The sequence below is a fragment of the Mustela nigripes genome, chromosome 3 (assembly GCF_022355385.1).
Source record: "Mustela nigripes isolate SB6536 chromosome 3, MUSNIG.SB6536, whole genome shotgun sequence".
Classification (NCBI taxonomy): domain Eukaryota; kingdom Metazoa; phylum Chordata; class Mammalia; order Carnivora; family Mustelidae; genus Mustela; species Mustela nigripes.
In genome coordinates, this window is record NC_081559.1 from 93,991,509 (window position 1) to 94,004,433 (window position 12,925).

Below are 12,925 nucleotides of genomic sequence, written 5' to 3' on the forward strand. Positions count from 1 at the left end.
AGAGGAAGAAGCAGGCTCCCTGCTGAGCAAAGAGCCCAATGCAGGGCTTGATCCCAGGACCCTGGGACCATGACCTGAGCTGAAGGCAGAGGCCTTAACCCACTGAGCCACCCATGTGCCCCAAAAGGAAAACCTTTAAATAGCAACATCAGTAATGGAGACTTTAAAATAATCCTGAATTTTGTTTCTCTCTGTAGCTATCAAGGACGACTTGGTGGATGTTCGATCTTACATTGCTCGTGCCCTCATGGATGGCTTCGAAGGCCCCTCTGGTTACAGCCAGAGGTTTGGGCTGCACCACGTCAACTTCAACGACAGCAGCAAGCCGAGGACTCCCAGGAAGTCTGCCTACTTTTTCACCAGCATCATTGAAAAGAATGGTTTTCTTCCCAAGGTAGTAAAGAGACTGCCATCACCCAGTACATCAAACTTTCCACCTAAAATGAGAGCCTTCACTTTTCCATCTGATGTGCCCTCCAAAGCTAAAGTTGTTTGGGAAAAGTTCTCCAACCAACCCAAGTTTGAAAGAGATCTGTTTTACCATGGCACTTTCCGGGATGACTTTCTGTGGGGTGTGTCTTCATCAGCTTATCAGATTGAAGGAGCTTGGGATGCTGATGGCAAAGGCCCCAGCATCTGGGATAACTTCACCCACACACCAGGGAGCAATGTGAAAGGAAGTGCCACTGGAGACATCGCCTGTGACAGCTATAACCAATTGGATGCAGATCTGAATATGCTTCGAGCTTTGAAGGTGAAGGCCTATCGTTTCTCTCTCTCCTGGTCTAGGATTTTCCCAACGGGAAGAAACAATTCTATCAACAGACACGGTGTTGATTATTACAACAGGCTGATCAATGGCTTGGTGGCAAGCAACATCTCACCCATGGTGACACTGTACCACTGGGACCTGCCCCAGGCTCTCCAGGATATTGGAGGTTGGGAAAATTCTTCCTTGATTGAGTTGTTTAACAGCTATGCAGACTTTTGTTTCCAGACCTTTGGGGACAGAGTCAAGTTCTGGATGACCTTTAATGAGCCCACATACCAGGCATGGTTAGGTTATGGCTCAGGGGAGTTTCCTCCACAGGTGAAGGACCCAGGCTGGGCACCTTACAGGATTGGCCATGCAATCATCAAAGCTCATGCCAGAGTCTATCACACTTACAATGAGAAATATAGGCAGGAACAGAAGGGGGTAATCTCTTTGAGTCTTAGTACACACTGGGCAGAGCCCAAGTCACCAGAGATCCCGAGGGAGGTGGAGGCAGCTGACCGAACGCTGCAGTTCTCACTGGGCTGGTTTGCCCACCCCATTTTCCGAAATGGAGACTATCCTGATGCCATGAAGTGGAAAGTGGGGAATAGGAGTGAACTTCAACACTTAGCCACTTCCCGCCTGCCGAGCTTCACTGAGGAAGAGAAGAGGTACATCAGGGGCACAGCCGATGTGTTCTGCCTGAACACCTACTCCTCCAGAATTGTGCAGCACAGAACACCCAGGTTAAACCCACCCTCCTATGAAGATGACCGGGAGACAACCGAGACGGAGGACTCTTCATGGCCTGCCACAGCAATGGACAGAGCTGCGCCCTGGGGGATGCGAAGACTGCTCAACTGGATCAAGGAAGAGTATGGCGACATCCCCATTTACATCACCGAAAATGGAGTGGCGCTGACCAATCCAAAAGTGGAAGATACCGACAGGATATTCTACCACAAAACCTACATCAATGAAGCTTTGAAAGGTAGGTGAGCATTGATACCCCCCTTACAATCTTCCAGCATCCATATGTCACATGCCTGAAATGGTTTGGCAGAGTGGATTACAGACCATCAACAAGTCTCTCTTAAGGCCCAACTCCATAATTCTTTTCCCTTCCGAGGTTACATATCCCTTTGGAAATCTAAAAAAAAGCTATGGTCATCTTCCCACACATACAGAGTATTTTCATGGGTCCATCCATTCCTTATTGAGCAACTGCTGTGTGACGAGTTCTAGTCTAAGTTCAGTAACAAAAAGATAACACGGAGCTTATATTCTGGTGAGTTCCAGGCACCCCAGAACAAGAAACTCTTCTCTAATTCACATTTGTATGATTAACTTCCAAAGTGGGCTGAGACTCTTGCTTTGAGGCACATTCCTTTTCCCCAACAAAAGAATTTGATTTTGCAAAGATTGGCCATTAGTCATTGCTTTGAGGGCACCAGTGCTGGCAAAAAAGACCAGGTGATTTGTCTATCTGGGCACACATTATTTGTGTGTAGAAGGTAACAGCTTAGGACTACAGTCTTCAATGAGGTGCCAGTCTTGGCTGGGCTTCTTGGGGAACCTCACCCTCCTGGTGTAAAGTTCTTCTCTTCTCCCTTTGGGATGTTCCCAGCCTACAGACTCGATGGTGTAGACCTTAGAGGCTATTCTGCATGGTCTCTGATGGACAACTTTGAATGGCTGAATGGCTACACAGTCAAGTTTGGACTGTACCATGTTGATTTCAACCACACAAACAGGCCTCGCACAGCAAGAGCCTCAGCCAGGTACTACACAGAGGTCATTACCAACAATGGCATGCCGCTGCCCAAGGAAGACGAGTTTCTCTATGGACATTTTCCTGAGGGCTTCATCTGGAGTGCGGCTTCTGCTGCTTATCAGGTGAGAAGCCCGGGATCATTCAGCAACATCTGTTGCATACCTCCTAAGTGCCAGGCTGTGGGCTCAGTGCCAAGGGCAGGATGGGTCAGGTAAGAGCACAGGGTTCTCATAGACCTGTGGGAGGGAAGTACTAGGTGCCATGTGGGGAGTCACAGAGGTCCTTTCCCTGGGCAGCCCGGCTTCTTCACATTCCCGAATTCAGGCAGACCAGCGTGGCTTCTAGGGCTGTGCTGAGATGGGTGTTCAGAGGCAAAATGGAGCAGGTGAAGTTAAGCACCAACACTTAGGCAGAGACATGCAAGCAGGAAGCTTCTCTGCTAGAATGTGTCTCTTATCACCCAGTCTCTTCCAAGCAGGCAGTTGACTCAGAGTGGCTGTCACAGGGGCCTGGGCCTGTTCTGATGTCCTGACGACATCCCAGTGTCAGCTTATTCGTGCCAAATGAAGCTCACCAATACAGAAAACATAAGGGTTTACTTTTCCCCCAGAAAAATGAAAGATAAAAAGCAAAGAGTGACTTGCCCAGGCAGTTAGTGGGGAGTCTCTGCTTTATATCTTCTGCCTCCATTGATTGTCTTTGAGGCAGGAGTTGGGGGGATCTGTGTGTTCCCTGTGGGACCTGCTCAGGATCAGCGTGGTGAGCTGATGTGACCCTGGGTGTGCTTAGCCCTCGGCTGTGTTCTATATAGAGCTGCTGAAAATGTTTTTGAGGGAGGTGAGGGTTAGGTACCCCAGATGACCGCCCTGCTAGTTTACAGTGGAGTCTCAGACCCAATTCTGCCGTGTTGAGACATGATTAAGTAAATGTACAAACACAGAAACTGTTCATGGAGCCTGTTCCGTGGGGTGGAGGCAACCCCAGTTCTTGGTCCTCTTCAGGGCTCTGGCCAACACCTTGCATGAAAGAATCATTGGAAGATCTATCAAGATTTCATATTCTGTTACTCTCACTTCAGGCCAACAGAACCCGCTGTCCAGGGTTTCCCCAGTTCAGCCTGATGGACACTGGCATGGATGATTCCATGTTGTGGGGCTTTCCTCTACCCTATTGGGTGTTTAGAAGCCTCCCTGGTCTGTAGCCACTAGATTGTAGGACATTCCTCCCCAACTTGTAACAACTAAATATGTTTCTGAAGGTTGCTAAATGTCTCTTCAGAGGAAAAATAGCCCCTGGAAGAAAACCACCACCCCTCAGGTTTACAGCTGGACACAGGAAGGGTTAGGAATTGATTCTAGGGCACAGGGTACAGATGCTACAGGATTCTTAAGCCCGGTCTGTACAAGGGATAGGAGTGTCTTAAAAAGCTTTTAGCCAGCCCACATCTTGAATGATTAAATCAGCATCTGCAAGCCCCCTTTTCTATTCATCAGGTGGTCAGCAGGCACAATTCTCTCCATTTGTGACCTTAAATCGTCTAATTAGCAAAGTGTCACATATAAAAATTGATGGGAAGAGGGAGATTCAAATTAAAACCACATTGAGATATCATCATACACCAGTTAGAATGGCCAAAATTAGCAAGATAGGAAACAACATGTGTTGGAGGGGATGTGGAGAAAGGGGAACCCTCTTCCACTGTTGGTGGGAATGCAAGTTGGTGCAGCCTCTTTGGAGAACAGTGTGGAGACTCCTCAAGAAATTAAAAATAGAGCTTCCCTATGACCCTGCCATTGCACTCCTGGGCATTTACCCCAAAGATACAGATGTTGTGAAAAGAAGGGCCATCTGTACCCCAATGTTTATAGCAGCAATAGCCACGGTCGCCAAACTGTGGAAGGAACCAAGATGCCCTTCAATGGGTGAATGGATAAGGAAGATATGGTCCATATACACTATGGAGTATTATGCCTCCATCAGAAAGGATGAATACCCAACTTTTGTAGCAACATGGACGGGACTGGAAGAGATTATGCTGAGTGAAATAAGTCAAGCAGAGAGAGTCAATTATCATATGGTTTCACTTATTTGTGGAGCATAACAAATAGCATGGAGGACATGGAGAGTTAGAGAGGAGAAGGGAGTTGGGGTAAATTGGAAGGGGAGGTGAACCATGAGAGACTATAGACTCTGAAAAACAATCTGAGGGGTTTGAAGCGGCGGGGGGTGGAGGTCAGGGTACCAGGTGGTGGGTATTGGAGAGGGCACGGATTGCATGGAGCACTGGGTGTGGTGCAAAAACAATGAATACTGTTATGCTGAAAATAAATTTTTAAAAAATTGATGAGAAGTGCTTAGAGTGCGGGCTATAGCTATCTGGCTAGATATCACCTGGTTGTACATTTTTTTTTTTAACCTTAAAGATTTATTTGAGAGAGCAAGTGAGAGAGAGCACTTATGGGGGGAAGAGCAGAGGGAGGGAGAGACAGTCTTAAATAGGCTTTGCACTGAGCACGGAGTCCAACACTGGGCTTGATCTCACAACCCAGGGATGAGGACCTGAGCGGAAACCAAGAGTCAAACACTCTCAACTGCCTGCACCAGCATCCCCCTACCCCTGATTACACATGCGTTCTTTTTAAAACCTTTTATTTGGAAATCTTTTTGAACAGAGAAAAGTTGCAAAAATAGTAGAGGACTCCTATAAACCTTTTCCCCATATTACTCAACTGTTTAAAATTTTACCATTTGCCTTATTTTCTGTGCATGTGTATACATAAACACAGATATATGTATATGAAACTGATTCTATCACTTGAATGAGAAGGTGTTTGCCTGGTTTCTCTACTATAAAATTATTAAGTATTCTGTAGTTATAAATAGTAAGTATTTTGTGGGGAGCTACTTGGAGACCTTGTAAGTAACCTGTTCCTCATCAAATTTTACCCACTACTCTAGCAACTGTTAATAATTTTTGCCTGAATTATTATTCAAATCTCACTGAATGATTATTCAGTGAGAGCCAACAGTTATTTTCTCATTTTATCATTCCGCTTATATTTATGAAGTGGCATCCAACAGAAGGGTCAAGCTTTGACTTTTCCCCTAATTATTTATGCTCTATAAATATGCATCAGCAGCATGGCCTCATGAAGTCCTGTTTTATTCAATGAGTTATAGTTTTGCTAGTACTATGCGTTTTTTTTTTAAGTATTATGTATTTTTTTTTAAAGATTTTATTTATTTATTTGACAGAGAGAAATCACAAGTAGATGTAGAGGCAGGCAGAGAGAGAGAGGAAAGCAGGCTCTCTGCTGAGCAGAGAGCCCGATGCGGGACTCGATCCCAGGACTCTGAGATCATGACCTGAGCCGAAGGCAGCGGCTTAACCCACTGAGCCACCCAGGCGCCCCAAGTATTATGTATTTTAATGCTCACATTTTCCCACATTTTACTATGGGGAGTGCCTTTTAGCCAGATCCTGTGTCCTTTCTATATGGTCCGTCATTCCTTGAGCACTTCGTTAGTTCTTCGTGGTACAAGATGCTCCTGGCTCATCTTGGGCCTTTTCTGCCCCCGTCCTGTAACCATCCCTTTCCCAAATGAGCCCCAGCCTCTTAGACTGGATGTGGGCATTTAGAACCCGAGGTCTAGGTGCTGGGTGTGCTCACTGCCATTCAGGGGTCAGCATTCTTCAGCCCTTGCAGCAGACAGAGCCAGGAAATACAAGTGTGAACATGTGCGCGCACACGCGAGCACACACACACACGCACTTGTATGTATTTCTACATCCACCCCATCTCTCTAAGTAGACTGAAAAATAGTGAGTTCATACTGATACCTCCGATTCCAATCCAACTCCACAGGCTAAATGCTGGCCTTTCCATCACCCATATTTGTATCTCTTTCTCTAGTGATGAAAAATCTAGCTCCTAAGAGTGTCAACGCTGTCACTTATTTTCTCCATTTCCCTGCATTAACTAATCTCCCAGCCACCAAGGCCATCTCCTGAACTGGAGTGTGCCTACTGGCCCTGGGCCCGCCGCTCTTCTGGGGGCTGTGCAGGCCACCCCTGGGCGTGTGCTCTTGGCTGGGATACCAGCACTACCTTAGTGGCCTCCAGTCATATAACATCACATCATCTGTGCTGTAGTGCTTTAAAGTCAAGTAGGGGCTCCTGGCTGACTCGGTTAAGCGTCCAACCCCCGATTTCAGCTCTGGTCATGATCTCAGGGTTGTGGGATCGAGCCCCATGTTGGGCTCCTCACTTGGCAGGGAGTCTGTTTGGGATTCTCTCTTTTTCTCTCTCTCTCTGCTCCTGCCTCCCAACCCGGCTCATGCATGCTTGCTCTGTCTCCAAAATAAATCAGTATTTTTTTTTTATTTTTAATTTTTTATAAACATATATTTTTATCCCCAGGGTTACAGGTCTGTGAATCACCAGGTTTACACACTTCACAGCACTCACATAAATTATAGAACTTGTACCTGTTCCATTACCTAAGTCTGTAAGTAGGCATTTGTCTAGTGGCTTATGGTCAATTTCCCTATAAGATAGGTAGGTAGGAGAGAAAGGAGGCACAGGAGCCACAACACGGGTCCTAATTAGGAATTCTGCCTCCAGGGGTGCCTGGGTGGCTCAGTGGGTTAAGCAGCTGCCTTCGGCTCAGGTTATGATCCCAGGGTCCTGGGATCGAGTCCTGCATCGGGCTCCCAACTCAGTGGGAGCCTGCTTCTCCCTCTGCTCTGCCTGCCACTCCCCTTGCTTGTGCTCTCTCTCTGACAAATAAAATCTTGAAGGAAGGAAAGAAAAAAAGAAAGAGGAAGGAAGGAAAGGAAGGAAGAGAAAGAAAGAAAGAAATTAATTCTGTCTCCACAGCTGGCATCAGTGGTATTTGTTTGACCATGGCTGGGGTTGGAGGCATGGGGCATTGTTCATTCAGACTTGTAGTGAGCCCGTGCCAAAAACCAGACACTGCCCTGTTAAGTGCTGGGACACCAAGACCAAAAGACCCCATGCCAAGGGAAGTCCATCTGCACGCCCACAACTGCGTGATGCAGTGTGGCAGTGCTGGCATGGACAGACAGCATGTACAGAAGGCTGTAGAAGCTCAGAAATCAGAGGGTGGCCAGAGAATTTTCTCAGAGGAGGTGACTCTGACTTGTGACACCCTCATTGACAGAAAGGAACTTGTGGGGGCTCAACTACAGAACTTAACTAGAACATGTCTTTGTCACCTTGAGATTGAAGGTGCGTGGAGAGCAGATGGCAAAGGACTCAGTATTTGGGACACGTTTTCTCACACACCACTGAGGGTTGGGAATGACGACACCGGTGATGTGGCCTGTGACAGTTACCACAAGATTGCGGAGGACGTGGTCGCCCTGCAGAACCTGGGGGTATCCCACTATCGCTTCTCTATCGCCTGGTCTCGAATCCTCCCGGATGGAACCACCAAGTTCATCAATGAAGCGGGCCTCAACTACTACAAGCGGCTCATTGACGCGCTGCTGGCTGCCAACATCAAGCCCCAGGTGAGGTCGGGCCCCAGCCAGGTTCTGGTCAAGTCCCTGTGCGGGAGCCAGCTGGGCTGGGGGCTCTTTATTTCGTGAACAAAATGCTGTTTTCAGATTCAGTTTTTGAACTGTCAAAAATTCACAAGGTGCAGAATTTTAAACGCAGAAGAGTCCACAGTGAAGATTTTCCTTTGATCTCTGACTCCCAGCCATCCAGTTCCCCTGCTTAAAGAAGACAGTCCAGTTTGCTAGGTTCTCATGTCCTTCTTTTGCAGTGATTACCTAGAAGATGTATACATGTGTGCATGTTTGTTCCTTTCCTGCCTTTTTTCATACTGGTCACATACATGCAGCTTGGTACTTGCTTTTATTTAACAGTATTTCTGACCCATATTTCCGTATCCATATCTAGTTTCCTCACTGATTCTTTTTTAAAGTTACATGCAGTTCTGTTTGTATCTTACCTCTAGAATTACTTTCCTGTTTAGCAACAGGAAACAGCCCTGTGATTCCAGTCTTTTGCCATTTTAACCTCTAGTGCAGTGAGTCATCACAGACATTCCTAATTTTGCCTTGTTATAAATTGATCTGTAGGTTTTGGTTCTAGGAGCAGAGTTACTGGGGCAAAAGGGCACATGTTTTTCAGCTGGGAGTTATTATGAATAACGATACAGAAGCTCACTTGTGAGCTTACTTGGCTCTCACCAAAATTTTGTGAGCCTAAGGACACCTCTGCATTTCCTCTGCTGAGATTACATACTGCAGCCAGACTGTCGCCTCCAGGGTTACAATCTCAATCCCCCCCCCCCCCCCCACCCCTGGCTAATAAAGTGCTCTCTGGACTTCTTCCCTCATACTGGTACGTGATGTGCAGGTCTTCGTGCCCAGGCTAGGGTCACACAGCTGGTAGGTGGCAGAGTCGGCACTCAAACCGGGTCTTCTCCGACTGGGATGTTGACTCACTTCAGCACTGCTGCCCTCCCCCTCCCACCAAAGAACCTTTGAACTGCTTGGTCTCCTCCTTTGTGCTCATGTGTGCAGCAGCAGTGATTTCCCTTGAAAGCAGATGGATGGAGCTGCTGGCCTTGCTTTCTCCACAGGTGACCATTTACCATTGGGATCTGCCCCAGGCACTCCAGGATGTTGGAGGCTGGGAGAATGAGACCATTGTGCAGCGGTTTAAAGAGTATGCAGATGTGCTCTTCCAGAGGCTTGGGGACAAGGTGAAGTTTTGGATCACCCTGAATGAGCCTTTTGTCATCGCTAACCAGGGCTATGGCTACGGGACATCAGCTCCAGGTGAGGGTCCCAGTCTCAACTCGCCAGCTCTTTGGAGCATGGCATTCTGAGCCCCACCAAGACTTGAAATCCAGGTGGCCCTGGAAGAGAAGGCCAAGAAAGCTTGGTAGCACTGCCTCAGAGTCCCTGCCTCTTGTTCAAGGCTGCCTGACATGCAGCAGATTTCCCCTTCTGACGCCACTTTTGGTGAAATACGGATTTTATGTGTCAGTACCTCCAAATGGCTCCATTTCTTTGTGCTTTTTCTTTGCCCTGCCTCAAATGGAAAGCTTCCTGAGATCAGGGACAGGGACTAATGGTTGTAGGAAAGGATGAGCTGTCGGACTATACAGGTCCACAGTGTATTTTCTGCAGCTGCAAAACCCAAGTTTCCCAGAATCAGTTTGGCTGACCTGAGCTCATCCTGACTTGAACCAATGGAGGGACTGCTCATGAACATGATCTCACTTAGTGTGGGCATTTCTGTTACAGATATGTTAATTACGGAGAGCTCGCCTGGGTCTGGTTGGGGTGCTGTGTAAACATACTATCTGCCAGGTGGTACTTCTCTAAGACACAAAACCCTTGTACGTCTGGACCACATAATCCCTAAGGATTTTGAATAAGGGATTGTGGACTTGTCTTTGTCCCATTAGAACCATCCAATTAACCCTTTCTCAAATTTTGAGCCCGAGAGAGTGAATTTGTGTTCAGGTGACTCCTTGGGATCACGTGTAAAAGCTGGAAGAGGGGTGCCTGGGTGGCTCGGTGGGTTAAGGCCTCTGCCTTTGGCTCAGGTCATGATCCCCGGCTCCTGGGATTGAGCCCCACATCAGGCTCTCCTCAGAGAGCCTGTTTCCTCCTTTCTCTCCCTGCCTGCCTCTCTGCCTACTTGTGATCTCTGTCAAATAAATAAATAAATAACATATTTAAAAAAAAAATGCTGGAGAGAGCCACAAATCGTTACCACATTTATCTTGTTGGTCCTTGGTGCTTTGGTTTACCATTCCTTCAACTTCCTGCAACATGTGAGAGTTGGCCTTTCTCATGACGTTTCTCTCAAGGAATGTGCTTCCATCAGCTGAATTCTCCAACCCTCACTTCCACTGTGGGTCCCCAGACAGTGCTAGGATGTTAGCTCCCAAGGCACATACTCTGCTGGGTACCTGGCCTGATAACTTTACCAAGTATCTTCTTACCAGACACAGTGCTGCTCAGGTTTTCACATACGTGCTCTCATTTCCTTCTCGCAAGAACTTTCTTATTGCTCACTTGGCCAAGGAGGAAGCTGACAGACTGAATTATCCAAAGTTACACAGCCAGCTAGAAACCAAAGTTACACAGCTAGGACTTGAATTTGCTTCTTCCTAACACCAAAATCTACAACTTTCTCCCCAACATAGAAACCATCTGTAGGGAGAGAGTGATATTCTTGGTCATGTTCACTCTTCATTGACATCTGTGTGTGTGTTTCCAGGAATCTCCTTCAGGCCTGGCACTGCCCCCTACATTGTTGGCCACAACCTAATAAAGGCTCATGCTGAGGCCTGGCATCTGTACAACAGCACGTACCGTGCCAGTCAAGGTGGCGTGATTTCCATCACCATCAGCAGCGACTGGGCTGAGCCCAGAGATCCCTCCAACCAGGAGGATGTGGAGGCAGCCAGGAGATACGTTCAGGTCTGTTTTCCCTCTGGGCATTGTTAATTCTCTTGCATGACTTTCCCTCCATTCTTGAGTGAATGGAAATGGAATTACATGGCAAAACAAAGATTTAGGTTTAAGACCCCGTTTTGCTATTACCCGATTTTGTGAGCTTTGGAAAAATCACCTAAACATTTCTCGTACCTTAGTTTTCTCATCTATGAAGTGGAGATGACCTATCTATATCATAGGTTTGCTGTGATCAGAGTTCTTTGAGGTTGAGTTTTTAAGTCTTAAAAATGATTTGTACCTGTAGTCCTTACTGCATGCAACACCGTCTGAAAGTAACTAACAGAAATTCCAGCTCTTCAATTTCTGGTTTGACTATAGTAGCTGATAGAGCTGGGCTGCAATGTCACACTTCACCTGTAGGTGTCACCATCTATTTTTATTTATTTGGCCTAAGAATTTCTTGGGTTGGGGCCTTTGGATTCTGTGAAGCTCATTAGTGCCCGTAATTTTCCACTTCTGTGAGTTTAACATAAGGACATGCACATGCATAAGGAAATAAGGTCATGGAACTGTGCTCCTAGAAAGTAGTCACAGGGTGCCTGGCTGGCTCAGTTGGTTAAGTGTCAGGTTCTTGATTCTGGTTCAAGTCATGACCTCAGGGTGGTGAGGAGGTGATGGAGCCCTGTATGGGGTTCTGTGCTCAGCACAGAGTCTGCTTAAGATTCTTCCCCTCTCTTTATGTCCCTCCCCCTGCTCACACTCTAAATAAATAAATCTTTAAAAAAATAATAAAGTAGAATCACTAGTAAGCAGACGCCAACAAACTAGCCCATCCTTCCTTCAGTGTGAGCCCCTGATGTGAGGAGAGAAAAGAATGGTCTTTTTCAGGGCACAGCCTTTCCGTGGCTCTTGCTCGTGTCCCTGATGGGGTTAGAAAGCACCCTTTCCCATGTCTTAGCATCAGAAAAGGCAAGTGTCTCTTCTCCACACCAGCCGCCACTTTTGGCTCTGTGGAGGAGCTCAAAGGCAGCAGTATTCGAGGGGAGAACATGGGTCTTTGCTTGCCAGACTTCTCACAAGAGAACTTGGTAACAGCAATCAAATTAATGAATGCAAAAAGAGCTTAATTTTCCCATTTGTTAGCCAGGTGGGGAAAAGCCCTTGGGGCAAAAATAATGCATCTCTCCTTTTAGGCTCACAGAACTGGTAAATTAGAGCAATAATTATCCTGAAATCAAAACCCCCCAAACCCTCAGGAAAAGGTTAGGCTTTAACTTCATCAGACTGAGCCACTTGCTGACCTGTGATACTGAGGCCCAGGACGATATACACGTACCCTAAAATCAGCTTCCACGGAAAGGAACACTGTTGCTTCAAGTGCACAAAGCCTCTTTCACCTGGGTATGTGTATTCCAAAGCCACCTGAGAATGGAGGGCTGCCCTCCCCCACATTTTAGGCATTAGCCAACAGGTGGGGGGGGGGCAGCGATGAGGAGAGACTGAAGAAGCCTCTCAGGACCCCAGCATCATAGCATTTGGGTGCCACATATCCACCCTAAGGGTAAGGTGGTCTGGACCCCATTCCAGAAAATGGGCTGGAAAATTCCACAGGGAACTTTTGGCCTTGAGCAGCCAGGAAAGCCTTGCAGCTCCGCCCTCCTCATAGAGTTCTAGTTGATCCTTAGGAAGATGATGGGGAAGGGGCTTGCACTGCGGTGAGAGGAAATCCACAGCCTGGAGGCTTCTAGTCTCTTCTGGTCTTCTGCGAGACCCTGCCAAGGACAGTCTGCTGAGTCCTGAGGCAGTGCTCAGTGCAGTTCATCTCCTTTTGGGGTGCAGTGGTTGACAATCTCTGCAACATGCAAATAGCTGCAGAGGGGATGTGAGTTTAAGCCCAGGGTGGGGCGGTGGTTCAGAGGAAGGGGAGGGTTCTGAGGTCCGTG

General features: G+C 47.2%; 1 protein-coding gene across 1 annotated transcript in view; it reads left to right on the forward strand.

Annotated features, from left to right (window-relative positions):
• LCT (lactase) overlaps window positions 1-12,925 on the forward strand; it is a 56,005-nt gene that overhangs the window by 31,328 nt on the left and 11,752 nt on the right. The window contains exons 8-12 of the mRNA XM_059394376.1: window positions 198-1,748; window positions 2,385-2,653; window positions 7,776-8,066; window positions 9,149-9,347; window positions 10,804-11,006. Of these exons, the coding sequence (XP_059250359.1) occupies window positions 198-1,748; window positions 2,385-2,653; window positions 7,776-8,066; window positions 9,149-9,347; window positions 10,804-11,006 (2,513 nt within the window). The remainder of the gene's footprint in view (window positions 1-197; window positions 1,749-2,384; window positions 2,654-7,775; window positions 8,067-9,148; window positions 9,348-10,803; window positions 11,007-12,925) is intronic.